Source organism: Urocitellus parryii, chromosome 6, assembly GCF_045843805.1.
Source record: "Urocitellus parryii isolate mUroPar1 chromosome 6, mUroPar1.hap1, whole genome shotgun sequence".
Classification (NCBI taxonomy): Eukaryota; Metazoa; Chordata; class Mammalia; order Rodentia; family Sciuridae; genus Urocitellus; species Urocitellus parryii.
The window spans coordinates 178,548,736-178,564,796 of NC_135536.1; the positions used below are offsets into that span (position 1 = coordinate 178,548,736).

The 16,061-nt window shown below is 36.9% G+C and overlaps 1 protein-coding gene across 2 annotated transcripts in view; it reads right to left on the reverse strand.

The window, feature by feature from the left end:
• The window catches only part of Samhd1 (SAM and HD domain containing deoxynucleoside triphosphate triphosphohydrolase 1), a 44,657-nt gene that overhangs the window by 11,058 nt on the left and 17,538 nt on the right, over positions 1–16,061 (reverse strand). For both annotated transcript variants that reach the window (XM_026383242.2, XM_077799406.1), the window contains exons 7-11: positions 9,285–9,440; positions 7,243–7,343; positions 7,013–7,121; positions 4,506–4,597; positions 3,061–3,176 (exon numbers count right to left, since the gene is read on the reverse strand). In XM_026383242.2, coding sequence (XP_026239027.2) covers positions 3,061–3,176; positions 4,506–4,597; positions 7,013–7,121; positions 7,243–7,343; positions 9,285–9,440 — 574 coding nt within the window. The remainder of the gene's footprint in view (positions 1–3,060; positions 3,177–4,505; positions 4,598–7,012; positions 7,122–7,242; positions 7,344–9,284; positions 9,441–16,061) is intronic.

Sequence of the window (16,061 nt, forward strand, 5' to 3'; positions counted from 1 at the left end):
AACTGCAGTCATATTAAAATGAAAGAGCAAGGGCTGGGGATGTGGCTCAAGCGGTAGCGCGCTCTCCTGGCATGCGTGCGGCCCAGGTTTGATCCTCAGCACCACATACAAACAAAGATGTTGTATCTGCTGAAAACTAAAAAATAAATATTAAAATTCTCTCTCTCTCTCTTTAAAAAAAATAAAATGAAAGAGCAAGATTTAAAGACATGTCTACCGCTCTACTCCTGAAATGATTTCAAGAAGCAATTCACAAATGTAGGCACATTAGGACTCTAGCAATGTATTTAAAAAAAAAGAAAAGAAAAATGTTCCAGTTCGTGTTTTCTCTCATAGGATGGAAACTAGAGAGAAAAAAAAAGGTGTGTGTGTGTGTGTGTGTGTGTGTGTGGAAATCCCATAAAAATAGAAGAGAGGCCAGTAGAGGAGAGAGAGTGTTGGGGGGAGAAGAACTGGGGAATGAAATTGACCAAATTATAGTTATAGTGTGCACATGTGTGGATTTGAATCCTACCGTTACATATAATTATAATGTACCAATAAAACCTGGAAAAAACTGTTCCAGTTGAAGACTTGGATTTACTTCAAGGTGATCCAGTGCATGGGAAGGAGAGAGAGAAAATAAGATGGCACTAGAGTTGACTGATGCCTGTCAAGCTTGGGAATGGGTACACAAAGTAGATTGATTTATTGTTGTTATTTACAAAAGATAATTATCCCTATATATACACAAATAAAATTACATCTAGGATCTGCTTCAAAATAGTCTCATAATTTTTATGGGAGTGGGTAGATATGGTGGATAAAAGTAAAATTGTTATGTTGATAACTGTTGAGGCTAAGTGATGAATACACAGAATTTTGAAAATTTCCTTCATTAAAAGTTTTTTTAAATGTTTTTTAAAAAAATATGAACACAATATCTTTATTTTATTTCCTTTATTTTTATGTGGTGCTGAGGATCGAATCCAGTGCCTTACACATTCGAGGCAAGTGCTCTGCTGCTGAGCCATAACCCCAGTCCTGCTTTTTTTTTTAATAATGAAGAATTTTTTAAAATATTTATTTTTTAGTTGTAATTGGACACAATATCTTTATTGTATTTATTTTATTTTTTATATGGTGCTAAGGATCAAACCCAGGGCCTCGCACATGCTAGAAGAGGGATCTACCACTGAGCCACAATCCCAGTCCCCATTAAAAGTTTTTAGCCAGGCCGAGTGCAGTGGTGCATGCCTATAATACCAGTGGCTTGGAAGGTTGAGGCAGGAGGATTGCCAAGTTCCAAGCCAGCCTCAACAACTGAGTGAGGTCCTGAGCAACTTAGCGAGACCCTGTCTCAAAATAAAAAATATAAAGGGCTCAGGATGTAGCTCAGTGGTAATGCATCCCTAGGTTCAGTCCACAATACTATACACACACACACACACAGAACAAGAAATTCAATACTGATATAAAAGCATTATCTAACATATAATCTACATTTAAATTTGTTTACTTGTCTCAGTAATTTAACTTAAGGATTTTTGTTGGATAGAGAAATCAATCAAGTATAAGGATAATATTAGGGGGTCATGCTTTTTATGAGTTCTCTTAATCTGGAACTAGATTTGTTTATCAAAATGTTGACATTTAGAAAAGTTCAGGTAGTTGTATTATAAAGTATTCTGTTACCATGAGTGGTTATGCTAAATTTTATCAGTCAGTAAACGTAGTAATCTTCAGATGTTTCTAGTAATTTCTTCTTCTTCCCTCCCTCCCTCCCCTTCCTTTCTCTTTTTTTTTTTTTTTTTTTTTTTTATGGTGCTGGGATTGAAGCCAGGGCCTCTAATGTGCTATGCAAGTGCTCTACTAAGTTACACCCCAAGCCCCAGTAATTCATTTTTACCATATTTTACAGAAAGTATCAATCTACAAGGGGTTAGAAACTTTAAAAGTTGGTTCTTCAAAGATAGTTTGAGAAGATCTGGTTCAGTTTTGTTCTGGTGGTGGGCTGCAAACAGAATCTATGCATGTTGGAACAGTAGGACCTTGGGAAGTACCTGGGCAAGCAGCAGCTTTTGTTTTGTTTGTTTTCCTATTTTGGTGCTGGGGATTGAACCCAGGGGTGTTCTACCATTGAGCTACATCCCAACCCTTTTTATTTTTAATTTTGAGACAGGGTCTCACTGAGTTGCCAAGTTTGGCTTCAAACTTGTGATCCTCCTGCCTTAGCCTCTTTAGTGGCTGGGATTAGAGGCAAAAGCCAGATCTGTTTCTTAGGCCACTTGGCTTCTGTTATTTTTGTCCATTTTCAGAAATTCTCATCTTTCTACTGATTCTACTGATTGCTTTCTAGTTGTATTTTTGGTTGAACAGAATCAATTTTGTGACTTGCAACCAAGGACTCTAGATTGAGACAGGAGGACCACAACTTCAAAGCTAGCCTTGACAACTTAGTGAGGCCTACTTTTTTGCTTTATTGATCTTTATTTCCCAATCTACACTTTCCAAGCTTAAAAAACTAGCTGCCACATCTTCACCTATTTTCTCTCACCCTAAGCTGCAGATATTGTTTCTGCCAAAGTATGGAGAGATATTCCTATCATCCCATGTTTTAGAATGAAAATAATGTTGAAAGTTTTTTAGTAGTCTAGTTTTGTTATAAACTAAATAATAATGAATTTTGAATACTTACTTTCCAAGTATATATTAGGAACTCTGCCTCATTTAAGCATCACTACAGAACTATATGCTAGATAGATAATATATATCCCCACTTCATATTCAAGATTGAACCCAGTGCCTTATGCATGCTAGGCAAGCACTCTACCATTGAGTTACATCCCCAGCTGTATACTTTCTTTTTATACATGAGGAAACTAAGGTTCAGAGAGGTTAAATCACTTTACTGTGGTTGCCTTGTTACTAAAAGGCAGAGATAAAACTCAAATCTAAGAATATATAATCATTTAGGAGGGCAAAATATATTTGAACATTTGTAAAATAACCCATTTGCAATCCAAGGACAGCTTACACTATCTATGAGATGGGCCATCTATGTTATCTTCTAGTTCTTACCTGTTAGCTTAGTGAAGGCTTCCATGTCATCAATTGCTGTAGAAATGTGGTATTTTTTTCCTTGAGCACCTGTAATCTCTATGTAGGGGTCAGCTTTGAGGAGAGCATCTGTAATCCTAAAGTAGATTGTGTGAAAATTACTTAGAAAGCTTTGAATATTTGCTTTATGCCTCATTGAAGGGTATCTTTCTACTTTAGAAAAATAAAATCTTGAAGTACAATGTTCTAAAGATACCTGGTTCTTTTTTGTTGTTTAATAACTTTATTTTATTTGTTTATTCTTTTTTTTATGTAGTGCTGAGGATCAAACCCAGGGCCTCACACGTGCTAGGCAAGTGCTCTACCACTGAGCCACAATCCCAGCCCCAACAACTGGTTCTTGATTAGATTAAATAAGTGCATGGTGATCTGTGAGTTACTGTGCTTACTAAGCTCCAGGAACTATGGCAGGGTTTTGGATACCACTATCTTATTTAACTTTTCTAATAAAAAGACAGGCATAATCAGCTCCAATTTTACAGACACAGAAAAAATGTAATTTTTCTTTAAGCAAGCCAGGAAGAAGCAGTGCCAGGCTTTGAACTCAGATGTCTCAGGCTCTCTGATTAAAAAACAAACTTTTACCTAAGTATCAATCACACTAACATGATAAAGAATATGTAAAAAACAGAGGTAAAGATAAATTTCTATGGGTTAAAACACTGAATTTTTTTTTTTTTTTTTGTGCTGGGGATTAGAACCAGGGCCTTGTACATGCTAGGCAAGCACTCTATCAACTGAACTATACCCCAGCCCCCAATTTTTGATTGGGGTCAGAACTCACGGGCGAGTCATATACAGACTTTGCTATGGTTCTGAGTGAATCAGGGAAAAAGAGATGAAATTCCTATTGGTTTTACTATATGTATTAATTTAAAAAAAATTTTTTTTTAGTTGTCAACGGACCTTTATTTTTATTTATTTATATGTGGTGCTGAGAATTGAACCCAGTGCCTCACATATGCTAGGCAAGCGCTCTACCACTGAGTCCCAACCCCAGCCTAATATGCTATTAATTTTGATAAATGTTTGACAGCACAAGGACAGACATCACTCTTACTTCTTAAAATTAATTTTTGTTATTAATCTCACAACAATGTCAGTTGTTCATGTCCTGCTTCCTATTACCTTGGTGACTAAACCTCGTGTGTAATTAATGGGGCAGAGGTCCACTGCAGCACTGCCTCTTCATGTTTAGCCTGGGCCAGCTCTACTTTCCTTCCTCCATCTATACCCCATACACATTTTTCTACTCTTCCTCCAACTAAGTTTACGCTAGATTTTGTTTGTTTAAGGAAATCACTTCAGATTTACTCACTTAAAAATTCACTTGATTTTATCTGGAAATCTCAACTGGCAAAGTGCCATGGAGAATTTTGTAGGGAAGTAACAATTAAATTTCTTACATTGTATCAATGATGTTGCTAACTTTGTGTTGATAGGCTTTGTGGTGTAACCGATTCCGTGTGTGGAACATATCATATAGATTCCCAGCCTCCTGCAGGAAAACACAAAATAAATATTAGTGTAGAATCAGATTATGTTAATCTTGTTAGTAGATAAGTATATAAGACAGGGAAATAGGATGATGCTAGACAAGAACATGTGTGCAGCTATTTCATCAAAATCCCTGAGTCCAGTAAAAAAAAGGGGGGGGGTATAAAAGCAGATGCAGTGGTGCATATCTGTAGTCTCAGCAAACTCGGAGGCTGAGGAAGGAGGACTACAAGTTAAAAACCAGCCTCAGCAACTTAATAGACCCTGTCTCAAAATAAAAATAAAAAGGACTAGGGAATGGATGGTTGTATGTAGCTCAGTGATAAAAATGTCCTTGGGCTCAACCCCCAGTGTCAAAAGCTATTTACTGGTATATAATTTTCATTCACTTTTTAAAAAATTTTGCTTTTAGTTGTAAAGTGAACCCAATATCTTTATTTTATTTTTTATGTGAAGCTGAGGATCCAACACAGTGCCTCACATGTGCCAGGCAAGTGCTCTACCACTGAGCCACAGACCCAGTCCTGAAACTTTCATTCCTAGTAAATAAAAATATATTGTGGGGCTGGGGATGTAGCTCAAGCGGTAGCACGCTCGCCTGGCATGCGTGCGGCCACAAAAATATATTGTGAGCTCTTTTTTTTTTTTTTTTAAGAGAGAGAGAGAGAGATAATTTTTAATATTTATTTTTCAGTTCTCGGCAGACACAACATCTTTGTTGGTATGTGGTGCTGAGGATCGAACCCGGGCCGCACGCACGCCAGGCGAGCGCGCTACCGCTTGAGCCACATCCCCAGCCCCTGTGAGTTCTAATTCTGTGACAGGTTCTGTTTTTTGATTTTGTTTTAGTACTGGGGATTCAACCCAGGGCCTCATCATGCTAAGCACATTCTTTACCACTAAGCTACACCTCCAGCCCACAGGTTGTTCTAGACATTTTAAGTATATGCTTTAATCCTAATAACTCTAGGAAATAGGTATTAATATTCTTAAATTCTTCTTTTTTTTTGGGGGGGGGGTGGTACCAGGGATTGAACTCAGGGCACTCAGCCACTGAGCCACATCCCCAGCCCTATTTTGTATTTTATTTAGAGACAGGGTCTCACTGAGTTGCTTAGCACCTTGCTGTTGCTGAGGCTGGCTTTGAACTCACGATCCTCCTGTCTCAGCTTCCCAAGCCACTGGAATAACAGATGTGTGCCACTGTGCCTGGCTAAGATCTTAAAACCTTTCTGTCATACCATATCACTCTTTTGTTACAAGACTGTCATCTAGCAGGGACCCAATGGGGTTGAAATGCCAGTTTGACCACTTATTAATGTATTCCTTCTCAGTGCCTCAATTTGCTACTTGTTAAGTGATGGTATGGTTTAAGTATGGGTTATCCCCACCAAAATTCATGCTAAAAGTATGCCCCAAGTAACAGTGTTATGAGGTAGTGGGACCTTTAAGAGGTAACTAGGTTACGGGGGCTCCACACTCATGAAAGGATGATTATTGTAGTTTCTGTGAGAGTGGGTTAGGAGAACAGTGATTACAAAGTGAGCCTGGCACTTCCTCTCACTCTCTTTAGCACATACCTGCCTGTCCTGGTTTTCTACCATGCCTGGAGCAGCACATGATTAACAGAAACTGAACAGATGCCAGTGCCATGTTCTTAGTCTGCCAGAACTGTGAACTAAATAAACCTCTTTTCTTTATAAAATAGCTAGCCTCATGTATTTTGTTATAGCAACAAAAAAGAGACTAAAGCCAGGCACAGTGGTGCACACCTGCAATCCCACTTGGGAGCCTGAGGCAAGAAGATCAAAAGTTCAAAGTCAGCCTCTGCAATTTAGTGAGGCCCTAAGCAATATAGTGTGACCCTGTCTCAAATTAAAAAATGAAAAAGACTGGGGTTGTGACTCGTGGTTAAGCATCCCTGGTTTAATCCTCAGTACCAAAAAATAAATAAAGAAAAGAAAGAAGAGACTAAAACAAATGGGATAATAATAACATCTTTCTCTTAGGCTTCTTAAGGACTGAGCTGATCCATCTAAAGCACTTGAAACAGTGCTTTAAGCCAACACAGGTACATCAGTGCTGAAATTAACTTTATCATTATTATCTACCAATTATTTTTTTTAAATATTTATTCTTTAGTTGTAGGTGGACACAATACCTTTATTTAATTTTTATATGGTGCTGGGGATCGAACTCTGCCTCAACATGCTAGGCGAGCGCTTTTCCTCTGAGCCACAAACCCAGCCCCATCTAACAATTATTTTAAAAGTAAAAAGAGCCTCTGGGTATTTACAAATGTTAAACATTTAGTAAAGAGATTGATGGTTTACCAATTTTTCCAAATTGTTGAGTGGTTATTTTTAGATTTCAGACCAGGAACTACATTATTCTTGTTTCTCGGGTCATAGCTTACCTTATCTCTAATACAAATACACTTCTCGTTACCTTCTTCACAGACACGGGCAAACATAATAAAGCGGTTGTAATCAAAATTATTTGGGATTCCAAGATGATGGCAGTCCCTAGAAAGATTCCAAAGCAAAGAGATGAAAATTTTCAATTAAGAAACTACTTTATATAAATACTAATGCAAAATCTGCAAAAAAGACTTTAACCAATTTTTCTAAAGTATTCAGTGCATACCTGGCAAAATAATCCCATTTATCCACATCAATGCCATTTTTTTTATTAGATACTATCTCATAAAGAAAGCTTTTCTCTTTAGGACGTCCTTTATATGGCCACTGGAAGAAAAGAAAAATCCACTAAAATTTTTAGATTGGCAACAAATCTATTTATAAAACAAAGCAATTGTATTAATTTGCAAATTATAAATAGATATTGATTGAGAATAATAGATAAGTTAGAAGGTTCTACTCTTTCTTCCTTCCACTAGTTTCTTATACAAGTAGAAAAGGAAAAGAAATGCTAAGGTATATATCCTATTAATACTAAAACTTCAGGCTGGGGATGTAGTTCAGTGGTAGAAAGTGTGCTTATCATATGTGAAGACCTGGGTTTAATCCCCAACACTACACACACACACACACACACACACACACACACACACAATGTATATATTATAGTATATATTATACACAATGTATATATTATATGAACATGATATATATCTATAAATATGATATCTATCTACATATACACATATATTACATATAAATGAAATGCTAAGACTACTGAAAGAGTTTTAATATCATTGTATTTTCCAAAACCAGCAACTTTCTTATTTTCTTTGTTTAAAAGCTTTTTAAAAATATAACATTTAGGTTGGGGATGTGGCTCAGTGGTACAGCGCTTGCCTAGAGTGCATGAGAGCCTGGGTTCAACCTCTGGAACCTCCCCCCTCACCAAAAAAAAAAAAAAAGATTTAATTATGAGCTAGGAATAATATTTGGGGCTGGGGTTGCAGCTCAGTGGTAGAGCACTTGCCTAGCATGTACAAGGTACTGGGTTCAATACCCAGCAGCAAATAAAAAATAAATAAACAAAATAAAGTTATTTTAAAAATAGCAGTATTTTTCAAAGTAGTTATAATCTAGACTAAATGATATGTCTGTTCAAAGCATTTTTGGAGCTCCATTTTTTGAGGGGGCTAAGATATTTGCTGAAAAGTTCAATTCCTTCAAGTAGATTTGCATGTACTTTGAGGTTAAAAAAAAAAAACCTAAAAAATCTTAATTATCTCCTTATTTTCCAACTTCTTTTTTATTAGGAAAAATACAAAAGATCAAAGAGAAAACCAAACTGATTTCCCCCTGAATCACTTCAACTTTTTTTCTAGGTCTTTATATACTTTCTAGGTCTTTATATACTTAATATTTTAAAATATGGTACACAGGCACACTTTTATATTTCCAAACAAAGTTACTTAAGGTTTCTATATGAAATATTGCATACACATTCATTAAAAGGGATGTATAGCCAGGCATGGTGGTGCATACCTATAATACCAGCAGCTTGGGAGGCTGAGGCAGGAGGATCATGAGTTCAAAGCCACCCTCAGCATAAGCAAGGTGCTAAGCAACTAAGTAAGTGAGACCTTGTCTCTGATAAAATATAAAATAGGGCTGAGGATGTGGCTTGTGGCTCAGTGGTTGAGTGCCCCTAAGTTCAATCCCTGATAACAAAAATAAGGGCATATATATATTTAAATTGTATTGAATTTGTATGCAATATTTTATATAGAAACCTTAAGTAACTTTGTTTGGAAATATAAAAGTGTGCCTGTGTCACCATATTTAAAAATATTTAAGTATATAAAGACATAGAAAAAAGTTGAACTGGTTCAGGGGGAAATCAGTTTGGTTTCCTCTTTGATCTTTTGTATTTTTCCTAATAAAAAAAAGTTGGAAAATAAGGAGATAATTAAGATTTTTTAGGTTTTGTTTTTAACCTCAAAATACATGCAAATCTACTATTTTATTGAACTATAAAATTTTTATAAACCATGTTCATTATTTCATAAATATATTACAGATATTTTATGAGAACTCAGTTAAGAGATTGAAAACACACAAATGTCATTTTTTGTATTAAAGGGTAGAAATATGCAACATATTTTGCCATTTAGTTCTTCTACAGTAGGCAAATGTGTAGCTCTGAAGGAATCAAGAATAGCCTAGATAAAAAGTACCAGTCAGTTCAAATCAAGTTGAATACAAACTTACCGCAGAATCTTTTACTGGTGTTTCAGGTGGTCCTATAATTTGTTCCTTGATAAAGCAAATATCTTCCTCAGGGATAAGACCATACTGTTCCATGACAGGTCTGAGTCCATTAGAATTTACTAGATGCTCAAACATTTGAACTGAGCCCTGTTCATGCTAGAAAAAAATCAGGATAACATGGCTTGTTATAGACTCTAGCCAATTAGGGGCCCTAATTATACAAATTATTCTTGATTCCAGGTAATTCTAAGTTAAGATTCTACTGCATGTCAATAATGCAGTTTCCAACCATAGTCTTGCAGGTTTTATCAATATTGTAAATATTTTATTGAACTACAGAATTTTTATAAACCATGTTCATTATTTCATAAATATATTACAGATATTTTATGAGACATAATCATTTGTGATATCTTGAAGAATATTACCAAGTTTTACAGGAGAATCCTACTTTAAGGACGATCATAAAATTCAGTTCTGTTTTTCATCAGTATTGGAACATGTGAAGTAAAAAGCTGTTAGTACTTCCATCTAGTGGTGAAAAAGAATAAGAGCAACCTCATGGGTAAAATTAAGTGTCTTAGATCTCTGAAGTCAAGATCTGGGTCCCCCTCAGTTGGCTCATGACTCTGCTCACTCATTCTTAATCAATGTAAAGAGCAAATGATTCCCTGGAAACATCTGCCCTATTTCACACCTTACAAGATAAAAACCAAAACCTGAATGAGCCCATAACTTTGTGTGTGTGTGCCGGGGACTGACCCATACTCCCCTTAAAATTAAATCAAGACATATATTAATTACAAAAGGAGAGAAACCTGTAACTGTACAGTAGAAAAATGTGGCAGACACTGCTTTACCCAAGTTAAGTTAGTATCACTAGTAATGGTGCAAATAGATTTTATGTACCTCCTGAAGTGACACATTAAGAACACATTGCTTCTCTGGCATTCTGCCAGAAATACATAGCCTGACTACATGAAAACAGACTAAATGAAAGTTAAACTGACATTCCACAAAAAAGCTCACCTGCCCTTAAGAAAATGACAAAGTCATGAAAGATAAATACTAAAGAATTAGCCAAAGCATGGTGGTGCATGGCTGTGGTAATCCCAGCAGCTTCAGAGGCTGAGGTAGGAGGATCTAGAGTTCAAAGCCAGTCTTAGCAATTTGGCAAGGCCCTAAGGAACTTGGCAAGACCTTGTCTCAAAATACAAAAAAAGGGATGGGAATATGGCTTAATGGTAAAGCGTCCCTGGGGTCAATCCCCAGTACCATTTAAAAAAAAAAAAAGCCTGTTGAACTGTTCAAGATTCAAAGAAATTAAAGAGAAATGGCAACTAAGTGCAAGATTATTCGGGTTTTTTTGGTGTGTGTTTTTTTTTTTTTTTTGGCAGGGATTGAACCCAGGGGTGTGTCAGGAGCCATTCGTGGACTATGTGTGGACCAAATTGGCATGGAAGCCCACTGAATGGGAAAATCTGGTATTTGGTAACTTTCAGCAGCAATCCTGCTGGTAAGATCGCTCAGATACATGAGTCCTATTCAGCTCTGCCAGGTTCCACGTAGCACCAGAGATGGGGTGACCTGTTGTGGCTATACAGCCTCTCAGAGATGGGTGTAGCCTGCCAAGATGCCAATCAACCTCCTGACTGCAAGACATGATGAAGCAAGACTCCCCCCAGAAACCTTATCCCTTCCTTTGATGTACCCCCTTAAATAAATCATCAGAGCCATTTTCTAGTTGTTCAGTTCTAGCTCCTGTGTGGGCTGGACTTATCAGACACTCTGCTTTTAAAACCTATTCTTTGACTCTGCCCCTTTCTTCACTAACTATTTCAGACTATTTTCTCAGATGGCTTATCCTCTCCTGAGCAGGAAAAATTACCCTGGCAAAGCGCTGGCTGCCTCTTGATAGGGGGGGTTTAATTGCTGAGTCACATCCCCAGTCCTTTTTATTTTTTATTTAGAGACAGAGTCTTACTAGGTTGTTTACAGTCCTGCTAAATTGCTGAGGCTGGGTTTGAACCTGTGCTCCGGTGCTGGGATTACAGGAGTGTGCCAAATGCAAAATTATTCTGTATCCTGAACAAAGAAAAAATTTCCCCTTTATCTATATGCATAATTGGTGAAATATGAAGGTAAATCTATAAATCAGATGATATTTCTACATTAATACTAATTTCCTGACTTTGGATAAATGTGCCAAGGTTATATTCTTGCTTTTAGAAATGCCCACTGAAGTATTTGGGAGTGAAAAGTTATGTCCAGGGCTGGAGATTGTAGCTCAGGCAGAGTTTACTTGGCATGCACAGGCACTGGGTTGGATCCTCAGTACTGCAAAAACACAAAAGAGCTGGGACTGGTGGCATATGCCTGTAATTCTAGCAGCTCAGGAGGCTGAGGCAGGAGGATCACAAGTTCAAAGCCAGCCTGAGCAATTTAGCAAGGCCCTAAGCAACTCAGTGAGACCATGTCATGAAATAAAATACTAAAAAGGGCTGGGGATGTGACTCAATGATTAAGTACCCCTGAGTTCAATCCCCAGTACCAAAAACAAAACAAAACAAAAAAAACCCAAAAAAACTATGGGCTAGGATTGTGGCTCAGGGGTAGAACGGTCGCCTAGAACGAGTGGGACCCGGGTTCAATCCTCAGCACCACATAAAAATAAAGGCATTGTGTTGAGTCTATCTACACCTAAAAAATAAATATAAAAAAAAAAACAAACTACAAAACAACAAGGTATGTCTAGCCAGATATGGTGGTGTATGCCTGAAGTTCCATCTACTTGGGAGGTTGTGGCAAGAGGATCACTTAAGCCTCAGAATTTCAGACGAGCTTGGGCAATAGAACAGTGAGGCCCTCTCTTTAAAATAAAAACAAAACAAAACAAAGCAAAAAAACAAGTATGTCTACAACTTATTTTCAAATGATTCAGAAAAGCATTTGTGTACAAAAGATAGCATGTTAAAAAATACAGCAAAACATTAACATTTGGCAAATCTCAGAAAACATTTCAAGTTTTCTGTGTAAAATTATGTAAAAATTAAATGTTAAAAAAATATTCAATATGTGGCTGGGGTTATGGCTCAGCAGTAGAGCGCTCGCCTATCATGTGCGGGGCGCTGGGTTCGATTCTCAACACCATATAAAAATAAAATAAAGGTATTGTGTCCAACTACAACTAAAACAGAATATTAAAAAAAATTCAATCAGGGGGCTGGGGTTGTCACTCAGTGGGAGAGTGCTTGCTTAGCACGTGTGAGGCAGTGGGTTCGATCCTTAGCACCTCATAAAGATAAACAAATAAATAAAGGCATGCTGTCCATCTACAACTAATTTTTTTAAAAAAATTCAATCAGTAATTATAAAAGCATTTCCCCTAAAATCAGTAATAAAAAATAGTTGTCTAGGGCTGGGCTGTAGCTCAGTGGTAAAACACTTGCTTAGCACGTGTTAGGTACTGGGTTCGATCCTCAGCACCACATAAAAATAAATAAATAAAATAAAGGCATTGTATCCATCTACAACTAAAAAAATGTTTAAAAATATATATAATTGGGCCTGGGGATGTGGCTCAAGCATTAGCACGCTGGCCTGGCATGTGCGGGGCGCTGGGTTCAAACCTCAGCACCACATAAAAATAAAGATGTTGTTCCCACCGAAAAAATTAAAAATATTAAAAAAATTCTCTCTCTTTAAAAAAAAAAAAATATATATATATAGTTGTCCAATATTATGTCTTCTATTTAATATTTTATTGGAAGTCTAAGAAGAATGGTAAAGGAATAAATAAAGCAATTATCCATATTAAATGAAAAAAATTAGATTTCTACTATTTGTTAAATAATATAATGAGCAGGAGAATGTTAACCAATAACACAGCAGGGTCCTGGGGTTTCTTTAAATTGTCTTTAAGACTAATGAGTAATAGAGTAACTTGTAGGTCAGGATATGAAGGAGGTCAGGTGTGGTGGCACACACTTATAATCCCAGTTGACTCAGGAGGCTGGGATTATAAGTGTGAGAATTACAAGTTCACAGCCAAGTGCAGCAACTTAGTGAGAATCTGTCTCAAAGTAAAAAATAAAAAAGGCTGGGAATGTGGCTCAGTGGTTAAGAGCCCCTGGGTTAAAACTCTGGTACCAAAGGTGGGGCAGAGAAAGAGAAAGAGAAAGGAAAACAACAGGTGTGCTAACCCTGGAAACAAAGGGAACCAATTAATGAATACCTCAAGAAGGAAAGATCCATGGGGCTAACTCCTGTTAGGGAGTACTGGGATCATTATATACACTTAGGATTTATCAGTGTATCAGAAGAGAAATTTCTTTAGTGGGGCAGGCCTAGGAAGATGAAATTTGTCCTGACACTGACCACATCACCTGCATTAACATAGGGCTGACTCATAGATGAAGCACCTGCTAAATGAGATGGTCATCATGACAACTCCAGAAAGAACCAACTAAGGTTAAAAAAAAAACCCACCCAAGGTGGAGGAGTCATACACCGGATTAGTGAAGACTGCAGAAGGTGGACCCAGATCCTTTGGCAAACATAAATCAGTAATAAATTTGGAAGCAGCATCAAGTTTCCTTGTCATTCTCTGCTCTGAGACGACTGGCTCCCTTTCTTTTCCTTTAATAATTTTTTAGCTGTAAATGGACTTTATGCGGTGCTGAGAACAGAACGCAGTGCCCTTCACACATACCAGGCAAGTGCTCTACCACTGAGCCACAACCAGGCCCTCCTTTCTTGAGAGTGTATTTTGCTTGACTTTTTGTGTCTGCCTTGAAATGTTCTCTTATTAGGACACAAGAACCAAGGTTAGGAGCTTTGGCTCCCCATTCACCTATGACACCATTACATACATAATTAATTCTATATAAGCTAATAAGTCTTAAATGGGGAAGGCAAATACAAAGAAAAGGACTTGGTAATGGCTGACCCACCGTGCTGGAAAAAACAACCAAACTCTGGACAAGTAACTCCCTGAAGGTCTGGGTAATGACCAAAAGCAAGCAGATGTTAGTGGGGAGTCAACACTCGGATGAAAAAGACACTAGGCAATATTTCAATATTATGCTTTTATCATGAGGGCACGCCCCAAGGCAGCAAAACTAGTGAGAAACTATCCATTTTACTGGCTTGAAGAACCAGAGGACTTCATAAAAATTGAAAACTTGTTTTCAAAAGGCACCATTAAAACATAAATTGATATGGGGACGGCTGTGGCTCAGTGGCAGAGCACTTGCCTAGCATGTGTGAGGCACTGGGTGCGATCCCCCACACCACATAAAAATAAACAAATAAAATAAAGGTATTGTGTCCATCTACAACTAAAAAAAATTAATAAATAAATAAATTGACAAGCTAGACATTAGAAAAATTCACAATATATATATCTAATAGCACATATTAAAAAAAAATTCCTGCTGTGGAGGCACATGCCTATAATCCCAACAACTTGGGAGGCTGAGGCAGGAGGAAAGTTCAAGGCCAGCCTAAGCAATTTAGTGAGGCCCTAAGCAACTCAGAGAGTCCTTATTTCAAAATAAAAAATAAAATAGACTGGGGATGTGGCTTAGTGGTCAAGTGTCCCTGAGTTCAATCCCTAGTACCAAAAAAATAAAAATAAAAAATTCCTACAAATCAATAATAAAAGGTAAACAATAAAATTACTTTCTTTCCTCTCTCTTTTTTTTTTTTTTGCAAGCTCAGAATCTTACCCATGTTGGCAAACAATCTGCCAATGAGTCATACTTCCCAGCACTCAAATCAAAATTTTTAAATGGGTAAAATACTGAATTAACTCTTTAAAAAAAAAAAGAGAGAAAAAGACGTAGAATAACAAAGTGCCAAATACAAGTTACAGATAATGGTATTCAACATATATTAGAAAATGCAAATTAAACCAGTAAGCTACCATTTGACATTCAGAAAGTCTAATCTGAAACATTAAATGTTGGGGTATAGCCAAGTGCTAGAATGCATGCCAAGCATGTACATGGCCCTAGATTCCATAAGCAGCACCATAAAAATAAATAAATAAAACAAAAAAATGAAAAGTTAGTGAGGCTGAAAAACAACTGCAACTTTCACACATTGCTGATGGGAATGTACAACCAGGTTGGAAAACTTTGGTAGTTTCTTATAAAGTTAAACATGCAACTCCTATTTGGACCAGTTTCTACTCGTAAGTATTCACTTAAGAGAAATGAAAACATATGTCCACAAAATTCTTATACAACAACGTGCACAATAATCTTATATGTAATAGCCAAAACCTACAAACAATCCAAATTCCATCAAAAGGAGAAAGCAGAAACAAATTGTGACTTGTTCATATACTGGGATAACAACTCAGCAATAAAGAGATCAACTACTGATCTCAAAAACCATTTTTTAAAAAAATTTTTTAGTTGTAGGACTGGGGATGAGGCTCAAGCGGTAATGCGCTCGCCTGGCATGCGTGGGGCGCTGGGTTCGATCCTCAGCACCACATAAAATAAAGATGTTGTGTCCACTGAAAAATAAATATTAAAAAAAATTTTTTTTTAGTTGTAGATGGACACATGCCTTTATTTTGTTTATTTATTTTTATGTGGTGCTGAGGATTAAACCCAGTGCCTCTCACATGCTAGGCAAGTGCTCTACCGCTGAGCCACAACCCCAGCCCCTCAAAACCATTTTGTTCAATAAATAAGACAAAAAAAGAGTACCTACTATCTAATTCTACTTATATCAAATCTAAGAACAGACAAAACTAATCTGTTT